This window comes from Balaenoptera borealis, assembly GCF_965194805.1.
Source record: "Balaenoptera borealis genome assembly, chromosome: 1".
In the NCBI taxonomy this organism is placed as follows: domain Eukaryota; kingdom Metazoa; phylum Chordata; class Mammalia; order Artiodactyla; family Balaenopteridae; genus Balaenoptera; species Balaenoptera borealis.
In genome coordinates, this window is record NC_138860.1 from 9718472 (window position 1) to 9737536 (window position 19065).

Consider the following 19065-nt stretch of genomic DNA (forward strand, 5'->3'; position numbering starts at 1 on the left):
AGCCTCTGGGATAGCATGGAAAGCATGCAGCTGACATTTTGCAAAGCTTGTTAGAGAAACATTCCCTCCTCAGCTGTACCGCAAGGTGGCTGAGTACACAGCTTGGAATTAGACATTTCTGCATCTGAATTCCAGCCCACCATCTCCCATCTGTGTGACTTTAGAATTCACACCGTACCCGCCCATAAGCCTCGGTTTCTTCAACTACACAGTGGAGGTAAAAATACCTACCTTGCAATGTTCTGTAAATATGATATGAGATAATAAAAGTAATAGATTTAACAAAATGATTAGCAGGTTTTGAGTAGTCGTTATGAGTAAATATTATTAGAATGTAATAATCTCATACTTGAACTTTCAGCACATGAAAAATTAAACTGAAAATAAAGATCCTTGTGCTCAGTAAACCAACATTCCATGATAGACTAGGATGGCACAAAAGTAGTGAAATATTCATTAAGGAAAAAGAAGACGCTAATAAAAGAGAACTCCAGACCAGAATGGAGACTGTTCTCTCAGCCATACTAGTTAAAGTGTTTTACCAGTTTCACTGTGAGAAAGTCATGCAAGTTTATTCAGAACCTCATTTTTATCCATTGAATACTTATCATAAATACTATGCATGGATACTATTTATTTGCTTAATGCATTCTAAGATACAGTAATATCTCTATACATATCCATATACATCTTACTCAGGCTAGGGGTTATTCATTCTTTGCATTCTCAAATAAGGTTTTGGTTATCTCATAAAGTGCCAAAAATTTTTTTAAATGAACCTTTTGGAATGATTGTACATAGATAACTGAACTAGATGGACCCTACTGGCCAGTACATTCAGGCTCCCTGTGCTGAGAGGGAGGAAACTGATGAGCAGCTTGAGTAGCTTAAACACCACAGACTTGGAGTCAGATATGCCTGAGTTTGGGTTCTGCATTTTCCACTTAGGAAGTTAGATAATATTCTCAAATTCCCTGAGATTTCATTTTCCTCTCTATAAACTTAATATAACGACCCCCAACAGCAGTTGTGAAGATTAGAAAAGGCCATATTATTTAAAAAGAGACTTTCTTTGGGGAGAGGTGTCTGGCTGTGATGTAACATTGCAAGGTGTTTGATGTAAGAATAGAAAAAAAGGAAGAGAAAAAGAGTGAGACGATCAGTGACATAGTTTATGTTTATCTACAAAAAGTAGATAGTTCACAGACACATATGTATGTTTTCCTGATATATTTATTTCAGTTTGGGAAATGTTTTTTGCACTGTTAAAGACTTTTGAGAGAAAACAAATGTGGAGATATAAGGTATTTTAATAAAATGTTGTCAAATGTTTATCTCATTTCTATCTTAGGGAAAACTGTAAAATCTTCCTTACATATTATAAATTGGATTCAGGTAGACCTACTTTTAAGTGATTTAACCTACATGGATAATGTGTACACAGATATACCACTGCATTTTCACGGTGCTTTTATTGATCATTAATTTATTATAAGTCCTATTATGTTTATTAAGCCTTGCTGAGAACAGCCACTGTTCACCTGACTTTGTGTTTTGCCAGCATTTGCTTTTATAATGTTCTTGATGTAATATGATAGGGTTTGTTTTTAGAAACCTAGGAGAGTTAAAAAAAATTTTTTTTAGCTAGTAGTTCACAAAAAATTATTACCTGTACCTTTTCCTAGTACAAACAGTTTCATAGATTGCCACATAAATGGACGCTCCCACATGAATTTTTTAAAGAACTCTGTCTTCTGTGGGCCTTGATCTTTTGAGAATTGCAGGACAGCTCGTACTCTATATTAATCCACACGAACAATATTTTAGCCAGTCTAACTACTTGTGAGTTTGTGACTATTTAAAGAATAAATGACTTTTGTATATTGTGGTTTAATAGTTTAATTCTGTTAACAGGAACCAATTAAGTTGCAAATTTTGGTACCAGAATCTCTCTCTCTCTCCTCCTTCTCTCTCTCTCTCTCTCTCTCTCTCTCTCTCTGCTTTAGAGTGTAAAACTTCTCCAGAAAAAGAAGTCAGGTCACTATGGACATAAAGAGTGGAAGCTTTTATGGAAGGATAACTTCTGTTTAATATTAAGGTAGAGGTTTCAAAGTCTATTCTTACAGGACCCGGCGAGTACTATAAATGAAAAAAGTGGGAGGAGTGGGAAACTCTAAGATAACCAGAGCTGTGGGGGACCATGGGGATCTGGAAACTGCATTCCCATAGGTCAAACACATTACTTCTGAGAGCTTCATGTGGTTTTTGAGGTGCTTATAGCTATCTTGTCTCAAAGTGTGGGTCACGTTTGATTAAGAGAGCAGAGAAGGTCAATTCTAAGACAGGGACCCACCGTAAGCAAAGTGGGTCCCAGTCTTAGAATTGACCTAGACATCCTATAATACACAGTCCATCCCCCTCTAGGAGAATTATCTAGTCCAAAATGTCAGTAGTGCCAAGGTTGAGAAACCCTGCTCTAGATGAATGTGTGTGGTGGGAAACAGGGAAAGAGAAGACGTTATATCCTGCAATTTACTGTCAAATGCTTCGGCATAGAAAGTGCTAGTTAATTTAGTCTACACTCTAAGGTCGACATTTCAGATACCGTAGTCAGGAATACGCACGTTAGGAGTGGTTAGTCGGTGTATGAAAGACTCTAAACAGAGGCCCCGGGGCCAGAGGCCCAGGCAGGCAGAGAGCTTCAATGTCTTTATTTCAATTAATATCAGTTGCCTTATTAATTTGTATAGTGGATGTTAGCTATTATAATCCATGAAATGAGGGCTGATCAGTCGAGAAACGTTGTACAGGCATGGCAGCTGGGGCACAGACAAGGCCCAGAGATCCCACTGACCACGCGCTGTGGACGACACGCTGGGCTCAGGTTTCTGCACCTGACATGGGCTCGGTTGTTGAGCAGAGGATACTGTTGCTCAGCCCTGACCAGGTGAGTTGCATCCTGCCATTAGAAGAGTGTAGAGGGTGGGGAAGGTGGGAAGATGCTGGTCAAAGGGTACAGGCTCCCAGTTATAAGACGAATAAGTTCTGAGGACCTAGCGTACAGCATGGTGATTGTAGCTAACAATGCCCTATTATACACTTAAAAGTTGCTAAGAGAGTAGGTCTTAAATGTTCTCACCCCAAAAAAGAAATGGTAATTATATGATGTGAGGGAGGTATTCGCTAACACGATGGCGGTAATCATTTTGTAATATATAAGTGTATCAAATCAACCTGTTGTACACCTTAAACTTACACAGTGTTGCATGTCAGTTATATCTCAGTGAAGCCGGGGAAAGAAAGAATGGTGTAGAATCTGCTTTAGGTAAATTTTCTATACAGACGCTGTTGGAACACCAGAAAGGATAGAGAGATGGGCCTCCACCAGGCTTACAGAACAGGTGACTTGGCGGTTTTAGGGTCACATCACTGCATCGGTGGCAGAGGCAGCTTTCAGTCTTGCTTTCATTTTGGTGTAACTCTGAGTGACAGAGGGAGAGAAGACCTATAGCTTTAACTCCCTCTAGCCATTGGTTTCTACTGAAAACTACCAGAAAGAATCCATGGTGCGTTAACAATGCGTTTAGGTTGTTTTAGCAGAGTCAGGTTACAGGAAACCTTGAGAGTGAGGCACAAGAATGTGTTCAAGCCAGGAACTTGATGTGATGGGAAGTTGCACGTAGGGGATAATTAATTACTAATGTCTAAAATGAAGAAGGGGAAAAATTGATGGTAAGAAAACCAGTGGGAAAGCTCTTAAAATAATAAGACATGAGGTATCAGATGATGAGATTTAAGATTCTGTTGGAATCAGCAGCAATTGAGAAGGGACAAAATCAGAGAGACACATCCAGGCATGAATAATAACAATAGCTAAAATGTATAGTTCTCTGTTTTTTAGTTACCATGCTTACCCCTTTTCATGCATTATGTTACTTAAACCTCGGAATGGCTCTAAAATTCTAGACATTATTGTTACCCCCATTTTTAGGTGAGAAAAGTCAAGCACAAGAGTTTAAGTGACTTCCTTAGGGTTACAACATTAGTAAGTGATGGGCCAGAGCATTTGGGATTAGCACAGGTTTGCCAGGTGAGCCTGGTGTGGTGGTGCCAGTTTCCAAAATGGGTCTGTAGAAATGGAGCCAGTTTCCATAGGGAAGGGAAGAGGGTACATGTGGGCTCACCAGACCTGAGAGGGCAGAAGGTAGTAGGAGTTGTTGGCTCATGGAAGATCCGCCAGAGGACCCGTCAAAGCTGAGCCAGAGTAGACACAGCCCAAGTGATAATTTCACGAAGTTAAAGTGTCTGGTGTTCCTGGATCTGCGTGGGTTTCTTGAGTAGATTTATTTAACTTTCAGTGCTTCAGTAATTCTAGATTGCAACTGCTGATGAATTTTGGTTTACGAGTTAGATCCTTTGTCCTCCAAAGACTTGTGTCGAGAAAACATTTAGTAATGATTCGTAAACATGCATATATGATATTCATACCTACTAAGAGGCAACATTTACTAAAACCAGGGCATGGCTTTCTACTGATTGTAATCCCAGACCATTTGGGTTAACTAGAACTCATAGTTTCTAGATTATTGTCTTGATAGCTTCTATTCCTTGATTTAATGCTTGACCTCACAAACTCAGAGGGAGAGTCTGTCTTCCTTAGGATTTTAGGAAGGACAACAGAAGGTTAATCTATATATATATATTTATAGGTTAAATTACTTAATCTGTAGATCCTTCCAAATTCAGAATGGAAAAATGGGGTAAACCACTCCATCCCACCTTTCATCCTCAGGTCCAAGCACTGAAAAGCCAGTGGATATTCTCAGGGATCCTTCCTGTATTGTCTTGGAGACTTTGCTAGACATTTTACAAAGAACACTTTATTATATTTTTCTCATGAATGACCCCCTCTTCTTTTCACTTCCCTAGCAACCTACACTTCTTTAAAAGATTTGATCCATGCAGTATCTTTTTGAAGCTTATTTTTCTTGTGGGAGCAGAAGCTTCTTGAAGCTAGGGAACTTGTTCACAATATATATGTTTGACATACTGCAGGAACTGAGAATTGAAACAAATTCCACTTCCTGTGTTAAATGATACTGGGACCAAGCAAAGTGTATTATTTTTGTTTCATTCCAGGAAGCTAAGACCACAGACCAACTAAAATGGTTATCGTATGAACATGAATAGCTTGCTCCTCAGAACTGCCTCGAAAACAGCTTGCTTATCAGCCCTCATCTCGAGACCTCACTTTACTGTGGCCACCAATCCCAAGTTACTCTGTCCTTAATTCTACCCAATCCTGACTGCTTCTCTGCTTTTCAAAATGACCTTGAAATCTTTTGGCGCGGGTCCTATAACCCTATAAGTAACCGTCCTTAATTTTCTCCCTTTGGTGATTCTAAGATTTTGTCAAGGTAGTGTTCTTACTTGCTGCAGTAAATTTAAGAAAATTATCTTCTTTGGATCAATAAGTGTTTTTGGTTGTCTTCATGGGGGCTTTCAATTGAGCTAACAAATCTTTATTAAATGGGCAAGAAATAACTATTGATGTTTCCACTTAATAGATGTGCATGCTAAAGCTCAGAAAAGTGAAGTACTTAATTAAAGTAGGTAGACTGTGGGTTCAAATTCATTCAGTATTTCTGCAAAGCACTATTTGCACATGGCACTTTTGAGTTTTCTTTCTTCCATCAAGGTTGCCTTGAAGTTGTTTGAACCTGATTAAGCCTAGGTTATTGGGGGGAAAAGAAAGAGGGTGAAGTGTGATTGTACCCTGTACATTGTCTTGACCACCTCCTTTGGGGGGAAGACCTAGACTTGGGGGTGCCTGTTCTAGCGGTTTGTATGAGAAACATGAGATATTGAGGAGCTCATGTGTCCAGCGAGAATATGTAACTTAGACAATGATGAAGAGGGGGTAGAATTAAGCCTCTCGTGAACACTTTCTCAGCAGGGGTGATCTTGCCCCCAAGGGGTGAAAGCAGGTTCTTGGGGGATCAAGAAAATCTCAGATGTTACAGGTCTGTGGCCCTATAAAAGGCCATAGTACATAACCAGGCGTGGTGTATCTGAGGTATTAAAATTTCATGGGGAGGGGATGATTAGGAAAAAAAATCTAAAGGGGGGTGATAAAAAAAGGTTGAGAAACACACCTCTAGTGATGGTTTCTTCTAGATGGCCATGATTCAAAACCCCTCACATGCAGTTCAAAGATTTCAAAGCTCATACTGGATCTGGTGCCGCCACTCGTGGACTCACAAAAGGCATTTGGTTGTTTAAAAATAAGCAACATGATTTAAAAAGGCATCTTAAGGAGAAAGAAAGAAACGTACATATGGTGGCTGGGATCTCTTAGTACCTCCATAGGTTTGGTTCTGTATGTTATCAATTCAGAAACTAAAGTGTGTGTGTGTGTGTGTGTGTGTGTGACAGAGAGAGAGAGACAGAGAGACAGAGAGAGACCAACTTTTCTGAGACAGAGGGCTCTGAAAACTTAGGGTCCCCTAACATGAAATTCCCTTGGTTAAGAGTTTGTGGGGATCTAGCATCACTTTGGCAAATTGCATAACAAGCTATGAGTGAAGCAAGTCATTAGAGACCACAGTTTCCTTGCCCTGGAAAAATATGACAAGCCCTGCTATTTACTGTCCTCTATCACATTAGCAAGATGTACCAGTCAAAACTAATCAGTCACAGCTGCTGGAAAGCAAATAATTAACATGTCTCATTATATTATTCATCCTCTCAGCTCACAGAGAGTGGATAATGGGGTCTCTGTGTGCTGCTTGACTGTTTGCATTTAATTTGAATTGTAATCAGAAAATTCTCAAGAATTCTTAACACATTAGATGGCAGAAGATACTAGCCTGAGCTTATTGACACAGGGTCTACTCATTTCTTTGTAAATAATCAGAGTTTCCAGGAAATATTAGGTAATAAAATAGATACTGTCTACATAAACATATTTACTAAAATAAAATTATCATGAAAACTGGTCCTTCGAACACTTTGACATTGTGTAGGTGTGATATCAGAGAGAAGACTTAGTCCAGAATGTAATGAAGACCATAATAATCTGGGTTTTTATGAGGTTATTTTGCTTTTGCAAGTGGGGGCCATTCTTCATCGCGGTGCGCGGGCCTCTCACTGTCGCGGCCTCTCTTGTTGCGGAGCACAGGCTCCAGACGCGCAGGCTCAGTAATTGTGGCTCACGGGCCCAGTTGCTCCACGTCATGTGGGATCTTCCCAGACCAGGGCTTGAACCCGTGTCCCCTGCATTAGCAGGCAGATTCTCAACCACTGCGCCACCAGGGAAGCCCTGTGAAGTAACTTTTATCCACAAATACTACTTTTATTTTGTTTTAGGGTAATTTTAGGTTCACAGCAAAATTGAGAGGAAGGTACAGAGATTTCCCGTATGTCCCCTGTGCCCACATACACACAGCCTCCCCCATTATCAGCATGCCCCACCAGATGGTACATCTGTTACAACTGGTGAACCTACACTGACACATCAGAATCACCCAGAGTCTGCAGTTTACATTACAGTTCACTGTTGGTGTTATATATTCTATGGATTTGGATGCTGTATGATAGGATAATGCCACATGTCATTATACAGAGTATTTTCAGTGTCCTAAAAATCCTCTGTGCTCTGCCTATTCATCCCTCCTTCTTCCCCCAACCCCTGGCAACCACTGATCTTTTTACTGTCTCCATAGTTTTATCTTTTCCAAAATGCAATATAGTTGGAATCATACAGTATAAAGCCTTTTGGGATTGGCTTCTTTCACTTAGTCATGTGCACTTAAGGTTCCTCCATGTCTTTTCATGGCTTGAGAGCTCATTTCTTTTTGGCCCTGAGTAATGTTCCATCATGTGGATGTACCACAGTTTACCCATTCACCTACTGAAGGACATGTTGATTGCTTCCAAGTTTTGGTAGTTATGAATAAAGCTGCTATAAACATCTGTGTGCAGGTTTTTGTATGGGCATAGGTTTTCACTAATACTGCTTTTAATCCCTAACCTTTCTCCTCATCAGCCCTACTTCATGCATTTTGCAGTTGCATTTTTGGACCATTGCATTGTTGAGAAGTTTGCAAAATGACCAACTGAGTATATATTAAAAACTATTCTTAGTATGTATTATTTATTTATTTATTGTAGGCTCCTATTAGATAGAACCTCCCAAGAACTTATTTTAAAATATATACTTTTATATATATTTTATATTATAAATATTCATATATTTTATATATTAATATATTTTATAATATATAAATATATTTTATATATATTGTATATTATAATATATATTAAAATAACATGTTAGGGATTGACAAGTGTTGTGAAGAATAATAAGGTTCAGGGGAAGAGAAAGAGGTGGTGATGATAATAATGTTACTTTGTGTAGAGTGATCAGAGAATGTCTCCCTAAGGCATTTGAGCGGAGAACTGAACTGAGAGTGTTCCAGGCCCAGGGATTAGCAAGTGAAAATGCCTTGGGGTAGAGGGAGAAGAGGATGATGAGTTCATAGAAGAGCAAAGAGACCCCATGTCTGGAGTAGAGGGAAGGGTGATGGGTTTTTGCTGGTGATGTTAGAGCAGTAGAGAATGGTAGCAGGAAGATTAGTTAGGCTTGATGGTGAGGTATCGGTGGATCTATTAGTCTATGGCAAGGATTTGGGGCATTTTCCTTGAGTGCTATTGAAATCACTGGAGAATTTTGAAGAGTGACATAATCTGATTTTTAAAAGAATACTCTGGCGTGTGTGTGCGTGTGTGTGTGTGTGTTGGGGAAAATGATGGAAATGGAAAGGTAGACACTCTAAGGCCAGCTAAGGGTCTACTGCAATAGTCCAGGCACAGTGTGTCAGTGGCTTGGTCAAAGTAGTGGCTCAACAGGATTCAGGGTATAATTCAAAGGAAGAGATGACCAGATTGACTGATGCATTGCATGTGGGCTGTGACAGAAAGAGCAGAGTTCAGGAAGATTCCAAGGGTTGGGGCCTAAATTTATGGCCCATGAATTGCATTGATGATGGTTGCTGTGGGCACTCAGAGGTGAGAGAGTGTTCTAACCTGGGATGATCATGAGGACTTTGGGAAAACATGGTGGGATTTGAACTGGATATTGAGGGAGGAACAGGGTTTGTTTAAAGCCAAGAGGAAGGGGGCAGGAATTTTAGGCCAGTGAAACAAGCCTGAAACAGGGAAAAGTGCAGAACTGGGAAGAGGCAATGGTGTTTCCTGAGATGAGGGAAACTGGGGAGGAATAGGTTTTAGAGGAAGATCAAGAATTAATTTTTGGAACTGTTAGTTTTGAAATGTCTTATTAGACACCCTAACTATTTAGAGGTCCCTTAGTATTTCATCCTCCTTCATGTGTAATACTTCTTTGTCTATAGGAAGCAATAAACCGGGAACAGATAGTATGGTACTCAGAGCACTTTACAGTCTCTTTGTCTTCATCTTCTTCAGTTAGGTTTCACTTGCAGATGATTTCACCAATTCCAGATCCAATTAGGAGGTTTTAAAAAATCACTTCTCTCTCTCACAGTGATTTAGTTGACAATAATTATTTTATTCCATGTTGAGCTTTTTAACTGCCTAGTTGTTTTTCAGAATTATCGCTAGTTCTGATATTTAGAAACCTTTGTGTAATATTTATCATTATTTATTGCAGAGTTCTGGTTCATTAGGTTTTCTATTAATGTGATTTAGTGTTTTTTTTCCCTGAAAATTTATGTCACTTCATTAAAGCCATGAAGCACCCTTAACACCATCCACTTCTTACTTCTGGAGACCATTGCAGAGGGCCTTCCCATTGCTCTCAGATGATCTAGATACTGGAATGGAGATTGGCTTTTAATAAAGAATACATTTGCTAAAACCATGACATCAAAAAACAGATAATAAAATTTTGTCCATCTGAGGAAGTCCTAGATGTGAATTCCTACAACTAGAAGTCCTAGATGTGAATTCCTACAACTAGAAATTTAACATTGAGGATTAAACAAAGTTATGGTTTTTCCACTTCTAGCTGTGTGGCTTAGAGCAAATGACTTAACACTTCTCAAGACTCTAAAGTCTGTCTTATCTGCTAAACAATAAAGGTAATAATAGAACCAAATTCATAAGTTTATGTGAGAGTTAAAGGAGATAATCCACATGAAGTGATTTGCATAGCACCCGGCACATAGTAGATGCTTAATAAATTATTATTATTGTTGTTGTTGTTGTTGTTGTTACTATAATCATCGCCAAAGATAAAATACCATATCAAATGTGCTTTTAGCATTTACGCCTTTCAACCCACTGATGTGGTCTCTGGTGGATATAAAGGTGGAAAACATATTTAGTTCACTCCAAAAATTTATACTCTAATTGCAGAAATATCAGTACTATTCTTGAAAAGAATATGATAATAAAAATTTTAAGAAGTAGTTCAATAAAGATAAAAATTATGGCAAAATGGCACAAGATTTACGGCCCATGGATTTCATTGATAATGGTTGCTCTGGGCATTCAGAGGTGAGAGAGAGATGGCTTTCTAGCCAGGGGTGATCATGAAGGACTTTAGGAAAACATAGTGGGATTTAAACTGGATATTGAGGGAGGCACCGGATTTATTTAAAGCCAAGAGAAAAGGGGAAGATATTTCACGCAGGTGAAATCTAACAGGGAAAAGTGCGGAACTGAGAAGACCCAAGTGTGTTTATGGAAACAGTATTTATAAGAGAGCTATGATTTCAGTCAAAGTAAAGCAGATTTTTCTGATGAGTTGTTTGCTAAAGTTCTATTGGCAAAATAAAGTATAAAAACTAGAAAGCGAAGGGAATAGATATAACTATACGACATAAACTTGAATTAAAATTTCCCATGCTAAAGACAAAAAGTTTGGAAAATTTCAGCAAAGAGTGATTCTAAGTGCTCCTTATTAGAGACCTCTTTATTTATTTTTCTAACAGCATAAACATTGTGCTTGGGTTTTCAAGACAGCCTTTGAAAGTAGGAAAAGTCTGTGCTTGCAAATAGAAATCTTTTAAGATCTTTGGCATCCCTACAAGTTTCAGGTCTTTATTTTGGAACTCCAAAGCCAAGACTTTGACCATTTGCTTTTCGTGCTCTTTCTGCTTCCTTGAGCTGCCTCTGTTTGCTGCTGACAAAATAGGAGAACATGAAAGTAAAAATGTGTTTTTGAAAATTGAGATGCAGTTGACATATAACATTATATTAGTTTCAGGTGTACAATGTAAAGATTGGATATTTGTTTATATCGTGAAATGATCACCATAGTAAGTCTACTTAACGTCCATCACCACATGTAGGGACAAAATTTTTTTTTCTTGTGATGAGAACTTATAAGATTTATTCTCTTAGCAGCTTTCAAATATACTGTAAAGTATTATTAACCATAGTCACCATACTGTACATTACATCCCCGTGACTTCCTCATTTTATACCTGGAAGTTTATACCTTTTGACCCCTTCACCCGTCTCACCCATCCCCCCCACGCCCAAATGAAGAATCTTGGTTAATATCTCATATATTATTTTTCTGCTACAAATGCTACCTACTAATGAAGGTCAGATCAACTGAAATACAAAAACAATAACAGAAAAGATAAAATAACTGGTGATATTTAATGCAAGCAAGAAATTTCCATATTTTGAACCTGTAAAATCAGGTGTACATATTTTAATGATTAGAAGTTTTGTGCAAAAGGATCACGTGTTTGAAGACTATCACTTTATTTTCTATTTCTATCATTTTTATAGAAGTATAGTTGACATACAATATTATATTAATTTCAGGTGAACAACATAGTGATTCTACATTTATATCTATTACAAATTGATCATAACAATAAGTCTAGTAACCATCTGTCACCATACAAAGTTATTACAATATTATTGACTATATTCCCTATGCTGTACCTTACATCCTCGTGACTTATTTGTTTTATAACTGGAAGTTTGTACTTTTTAATCCCTTCACCTGTTTCACCCAACTTCCCACACCCCGCCCCTCTGGCAGCCACCAGTTTGCTCTCTGTATCTGAGTCTGTTTCTGTTTTGTTTTGTTTTTTAGACTCCATATGTAAGTGAAATTGTATGGTATTTGTCTTCTCTGTCTGACTTACTTCGCTTGGCGTAATACCCTCTAGGTTCATCCATGTCTCAAATGGCAAGATATCTTTCTTTTTTATGGCTGAGTAACCAAATCTCCTTTATCCACTTTTAAGCACTTAGGTTGCTTCCATATCTTGGCTACTGTAAATAGTCCTGCAGTGAACATAAGAGTGCATTTATCTTTTCAAATTAGTCTTTTTGTTTTCTTTGGATAAATACCCAGAAGTGGAATTGCTGGATCATATGGCAGTTTTTTTTAAAATTTTTTGAGGAATCGCCATACTGTTTTCCATAGAGGCTACACCAATTTATATTCCCACCAGAAGTGCAGGAGGATTCCCTTTTATCCACATCCCTGTCAGCACTTGTTATTTGTTGTTATTTGTCTTTTTGATAATAGCCATTCTGACAGGTGTAAAGTGATCTCATTATGGTTTTGATTTGCATTTCCCTGATGATTAGTGATGTTGAACATCTTTTCATGTGTCTTTTGGCCATCTTCATGTCTTCTTTGGAAAAATGTCTATTCATATCCTCTGCCTATTTTGTAATCAGATTGTTTACTGTTTTTTATACTGAGTTGTGTGAGTTCTTTGTATATTTTGGATATTAACCCTTTACCAAATACATCATTTGCCAGTATCTTCTCCCATTCAGAAGGTTGCCTTTTCATTTTATTGATGGTTCCCTTCATGGTGCAACAGCTTTTTGGTTTGATGTAGTCCCATTTTTTAATTTTTGCTTTTGTTTCCTTTGCCTGAGGAGACAGATCCAAACAAAATATTTCCAAGACTGATATCAAAGAGCATACTGCCAGTGTTTTCTTCTAGGAGTTTTATGGTTTCAGGTCTTAAAATCAAGGCTTTAATCCATTTTTAGTTTATTTTTGTATGTGATATAAGAAAGTGGCCCAGTTTCATTCTTTTGCATGTAGCTTTTCAGTTTTCCCACCACCATTTATTGAAGAGACTGTCTTTTCCCCCCTGTGTATTCTTGGCTCCTTTGTCATACGTTAATTAACCATATATACATGGGTTTATTTCTGGGCTCCCTATTCTGTTGTTTCCATTGATCTATGTTTCTGTTTTTGTTAATTTTTAAATTTTTTGTTAATTTCCATTACCCTGTCTTCCAGATTGCTGATCTGTTCTTCTGCATCCTCAAATCTGCTGATGATTCCCTGTAGTATGTTTTTCATTTCAGCTATTGTATTCTTCAGCTCTGATTGGTTTTTTATATTTTCTGTCTCTTTGCTGAAGTTCTCACTGAGTTCATCCATTCTTCTCCAAAGTTCAATGAGTATCTTTATGAATATTTCTTTGGACTCTTTACCTGGTAAACTTTGTATCTCCCATTTTGTTTAGTTCCTTTTCTGAGGTTTTGTCTTGTTCTTTTGTTTGGAAGTTATTACTTTGTCTCCTCATTTTGCCTAACTCTTTGTGTCTGTTTCTATGTATTAGGCATGTGAGGTATATATCTCTCAGTCTTCAAAGAGTAGCCTTATGTAGAAGGTGTCTTGCGGGACCCAGTGGCACAGTCCCCCCTGGTCACCAGAGCCAGGTGCTCCAGGTGTATCTCCTGTGTGGACTGTGTGTGCCCTTTTGCTGTGGTTGGGCTGTGATTGCTGGTGGGCAGGGCTGGCCCTCAGGCCAGCTGGCTGAGAGGTCTGCATGCAACTGCTGTGGGCATGCTGATGTGTGGGGCTGGCCCCCAGTGTGACTGGCCCTGAGGCCTTGCCATGGCTGTTGTGAACATGCTGTGGCTGGGGGCTGGCCCCCTGGAGCAGGAGCTGCTTTAGAGGGGCCGCTGATGCTGACAGAGTCCACTTGCCAGGTGGGGTGGGGTGGGGGTGGGAGCTGCTTTGGAAGGGCCAGCTAGGATGGGCCTGTTAGCGGGGCTGGTCCTCAGGAGAACACCAGGGTGGGTGCATGGTTTTAGCCGAGATGATGGCAAGTGAAAGAAGTGGCACCTGCCGGTGCCAGGCCAGGTAGGTAGAAAGAGAGCACAACAAAATGGCACGCGCCAGCGCTTCTGTCCCTGAAGAAGGTTTTACCAGATCCCTGTCCCTCCAGCACAGGCCCTAATATTAGTCAACAGATCTCCTTCTCATATAACCCAGGCACTTTCCAAGTTGCTTCCTCTGTGCTGAGACGCAGTGAGAGTGAGTCTGTGCACGAGCCCTTCACGAGCGGAGTCTCGGTTTCCCGCAGCTCTCTGGCTCTCCCAGATGTAAGTCCCACTGGCTTTCAAGGTCTGACATGATGGGGTTCATCTTCCCTGTGCAGGTCCCCTGAGTTGGGGAGCCCAGTGTGAGGCATGGACCCCTTGCTCCTCAGGGGGCATCCGTGGTTGTGATGTCCCTCCTGCCTGCGGGCCACTGCACCGGGTGTGTGGGTTGTGACTAGACGGCGTCTCCTCCCTTTCTTCCCATCTCCATGTGGCCTTTTCTTTATATGCTTAGTTGTAGAAAATCTGTCCTGCTAGTCTTCAGGCTGTTCTCAGAGTTGTTCTGTGTGTGGTTGTAGTTTGGTGTGTCCCTGGGGAGAGGTGAGCTCAGGATCTTCCTACTCTGCCATCTTGATCCACCAGGCGTGAAGACTGTCCCTTTAAAGGGATGACAAATTATTAACCTTTGACTGGCCTTTTAATTAGAAGTTTATGAGGTAAATAAATGGATAAAGGGCATTTCTTGTGCAAGAAGCCCCACAGTAGAGAAAAAGCACATAGGTTTAAGGGGCTTATAAGCAGTGTATAATGGCTGGACCATACAGTTTGTATGGGAGGTGTGGGGGGAGAGAGAGAGAGCACGAGAGAGCCAGCAAAGGACGAGATGAGAGTGGTTTGCAAGGTAAGAGCTCTGAAGAGACATGTATCATGGTAGAGGCGGTGAGGAGTTACTGAAGAACCGGATCGCATTTGGTAGACAGTGTTTTTGGCGAGAATCACCTCAGAGAGAAGGGTGTTTCCATCATTCAGAAGAGAACTGTGGTAATCCAAGCAAGAGGTGGGAATGGAAACCATAACTAAGGCAGTCATGGTGGAAAGCTGAAGACAGCTTCATGAGATGTTTAAAGTAGAACGGATGAGACTTGATTCGTACTGGTCTCGGGGGCAGGCGAGGAATGAGTCTTGGATGACCTCCGGGGTTCTGGCTAAGGTGACTGGAGAGCATCATTTACCAAGCAAATACTTATATATTAGATGTGTCAAACGTTTTACCAGGCTCTCCGACGGGTTGTAGGCACACAAAGGTAACTGAGAATTTAGTGGAAGAGGTAGACAAGTGAACGTACAAATATATTACAGTTGGTAAGTGACGCCATTCATCCTCATAAGGAATCCAGGAGAAAAAGAAAGCAGAGATGAATTATAAGGAGAAAAAGTGGCATTCAGTTATAGACACAAAAAAGATCAGGAGAGCTCTGGAACCACGAGTGGGAACTGGAAATTATACAGAGAGGCAGTCAGGGCGAGAGGGACAAGAATCAGCCTTGGCATCAGAAAGACCTGGGCTTGGATTGCTGCCTGGTTCCATCAGTTGTTAGGTTTATGACTTCAGGTAAGTAACAGTTTCGTCATCTGAAAAATGGGATGCAGATCACCCACTTTTCAGAGTTACTGAACATGGGTGATGATAATCTATTACGTCTTTAGTGCAATAACTGACAAAGATGGTGAGTGTACATGGGGGTTCTGAAGTGTGGTGGCATTGCACAGTTCCTGTCTGGAGTTCAGGTGGAGATCTCAGACGGGGGGTAGATGATCGGTGACGCTGCAGTGGGTGAGAGACTGCTCCAGAGAAGTCTAGCAAGCAAGAAGGGCCATGGTGATTTCTTAACATCGTCCTGTTTTCTGAACGGGTATTTCAGAAAACTCAGATTATTCAGTTCAGTTTATCTGAACAATTTCCTTGCCTTTGGAAAGATAGGGAATTACTGAAGACAGTAATATCTTTTAAAATTAAGTCTTTATGGGTTTTTTTTTCTTAGAATGTGCATCAGAGTGCACATATCAATAACTGTTGCATATTGCATAGAAAGAACTTTCTAACTTGTCTGTGTTTAGGATGATGACTGACCATCCTTACAATATAATTTGAATGATGACAATATCTCTTTTGAGATTTATTAAGAAAATCAGTCACAAAAGAGTCTCCTCAATTTCAGAGGCTAATTTTAAGCATGTGACTGAAAGGAGTTGCAATTTTGGTCTTTAATCAGCAAAATCTCATTTGATTTATGGGAAGAGAGGTTATTTCAGAGTCAGAAAGCTCTTAGTTTTAGTCCTGGCTTGGTTTCTTGGTTCCTTGAGTGAACTTGGACAAGTTTTTAATCTCTCTGAAGCTTAGTTTTCTCAAGGTTAAAATGTAGTTAATAATAACTTCTTTGCACATTTATTGTGAGACTTAAATGAGATAAGAAATGCAAAATGACTATCACAGTGCCTGGCACCTAGTAGCTTCCAAGTTTTTTTTTTCTGGAAACAGAACCTCAGTATCTTTTTTCTTTTTCCTCTTCTCAAAGAATAAGCATTGATGACACTTTTCACCAAAGCTTTAAGCTAATAGTAACATTCATTTGTGGCAACTCTAGAAACAAACTGCCACCGTGAGACACAGAAACTGAGTTAGCACGTACAGTCCAATTTTAGGATTAGTTACTTGGGATGTAACTTGTGTATAAATCACCAAAGGGCTGGGGTGCTATCAGACAGCCTTACATCATGAAAGCAGACTATATTTACCTTAACTGTCTTTTATTATTCTTCTCACTAGCAAAGGCCTGTGAGAAAGAACTCAGTTACCATTGCTGCCAGAAAAACACATCCAAGTGTCTAATAATATAGCTAAATACATTATTAATTAGAAGCAGCAAGATGAGCAGTAATCCTGTCAAGAAGTCAAATTATACAGTAGGTTTTCCCGCCTCTTTCTGTGTACCATTCCTTTTACAGGATAAGTTTCAAACTAAGTATGTTTATAGATCTGGCAGATTCCTTTCTTGTATCAAAAAGTTTCCTTTCCTTATTAAGAATGGAAGCTCTCTAATGAAGGGTGTTTATCATTATAAGCACTGCTTATTTACTATCATAGCACTTCTGCATGCGGCTTGTTTCTTCATTTCCCCCTCCTCCCTTCTAGCGATTGTCATCTGAGGCCGCTGCTCCCTGCGTTTACAATACTGCTTCTTCTGTTTCCCCTTATGTATTTCATTTTATTGTTCTCTTGTATCCCATCTACAGATTTCCTCCATTTTGATTCTCACATGCCGTTATTCTCTAAAATCCCATGCTCTGTCTTAATAACTACCTTTTTAGGCTCACGGTGACCTGCCAGGTATAGTGGTCTGGGAGTCTGAATCCATCAACTCACTTACTTCACGCCGTACCTCTGCAGGGCAGTTCCTGTTACCACCTGCTACTGGATTTCTGTTCGCATGCTAGAACCTCACCACTCAACCACCGGCCCATGTGATCTTTGGGTCTCACTACTCTCCTTCTCACATATCGGGGATAAAAATTCATCCTGGTAGGATTGTTTTGAGGCTCAAGTAAAATAGTGAATATCAGTATTTTTCCTGAACTCTGAAGACTTTATTGATTTTTGAAAATGAGTTATTCTTTCTAAGGCGTTCTGCCCATAAAGTGTTAAAATTTGAAAATGCCACTGGTCAAATCCTTTCTATAAACACATTTCTTTATACTTAGATAAATGATCTAAGCCCTAAGTGACGGGTTCCTAATTCTAAGCAAAACTGACCATGACAGTGGTAGGTGCCAGATGTTGGGTGGTATCTTCAGAAAGTGGCAAATGCTGCTGCATGTATGGCCGATAGATTTTTTAAAAAATGACCTCAGATGAGAAAGATGCTGCTTGTGAAAATAACTAAAATACCCTCATGATTTCCTACTTTATTTTCTCTAAATTTTTCGGCCCTAGAGTCTAGATTCTTTCAGCACTTTCTTTCTTTGGCTTTTAGTGTTTCTAATGACATTTTCACTCTCTGCCCGCACCTTTCCTCCAGGCTCTCAATCTGAAGATTTAGCCGTTAGTACTGACCGGCCATGGCCGTCGTCCTGAGCCTGGACCTCCTGCTCATTTTTCATCCAGGACAGCGGTGACAGCGTGGGATGCTGCACGGTAAGTACCATGACCTCCAACCTCTCGACAGGCTTGGCTCCTCTCCTGTCTCCCCCCGCATCATTTTCGTAAACATAAGCTGACTACTCAACATGTGTGTTTCAGTTCCTGGAGTAAACAATGTATTTGCTAACTAAAGAGAGGAGGTTTCATCTTACTACTGGAACTTGGGCATCATTACATCAATCAGTTGCCTGGTAATTCTTCTTTCTAGCAGAAACCTAAGCATCAGCGATGTTTTAAACCAATCTGTACGAGCTTATTAGCAGCAGTAACTAGCGGTAGCTATAATAGTGACCTTCCATATTAAAACAGTCTGTGTAGGCAATAGCACTTTACATTTGAATACGTATTTTAATATATTAGGTTATTGTGCATTTACTTGCCATTTAGCTTGTTTGTGGGAGGCTGTACTTATCGTGGTTAAGGTATGAGAGTCAGAAAGATCTTGGTTCTAGCCGAGAGGCACTGAAAAAGTTATTTAACTTCTCAAAGCCTTGGAGTCCCCAGCCTCGATCAGGGCTGTCAGGAGGGAGGAGCACATGAACTTTGCAGGGAAGCTCCCCTGACGTCTTTCTCCAGTTGTCCGCATCCTGCCTCTGCTGCTGTCTATCATGTTAGTTTCTTTTCCTTTCTTTGTAGCACTTGTCATAATCTGATGTGATATTCTTTATTTGGTTACTGTTTTGTTACACAAGATAATGCAAGCTCCGTGCGGGCAGCCATGTCTTCTGCTAGGTTTGTTGGTGCATCTCAGGTTCTCACCTGAGAACCAGGTCGGCATT

At 39.9% G+C, this 19065-nt stretch overlaps 1 protein-coding gene across 4 annotated transcripts in view; it reads left to right on the plus strand.

The window, feature by feature from the left end:
- The window catches only part of LOC309630376 (uncharacterized protein), a gene marked incomplete at its 5' end in the record, with an annotated part of 1321579 nt that overhangs the window by 128647 nt on the left and 1173867 nt on the right, over positions 1 to 19065 (plus strand). For all 4 annotated transcript variants that reach the window (XM_082395557.1, XM_082395558.1, XM_082395559.1 and 1 more), the window contains one exon: positions 18165 to 18280. Coding sequence is in view for 1 of the 4 variants with exons in the window: in XM_082395555.1 (XP_082251681.1) it covers positions 18271 to 18280 (10 nt within the window). The remainder of the gene's footprint in view (positions 1 to 18164; positions 18281 to 19065) is intronic.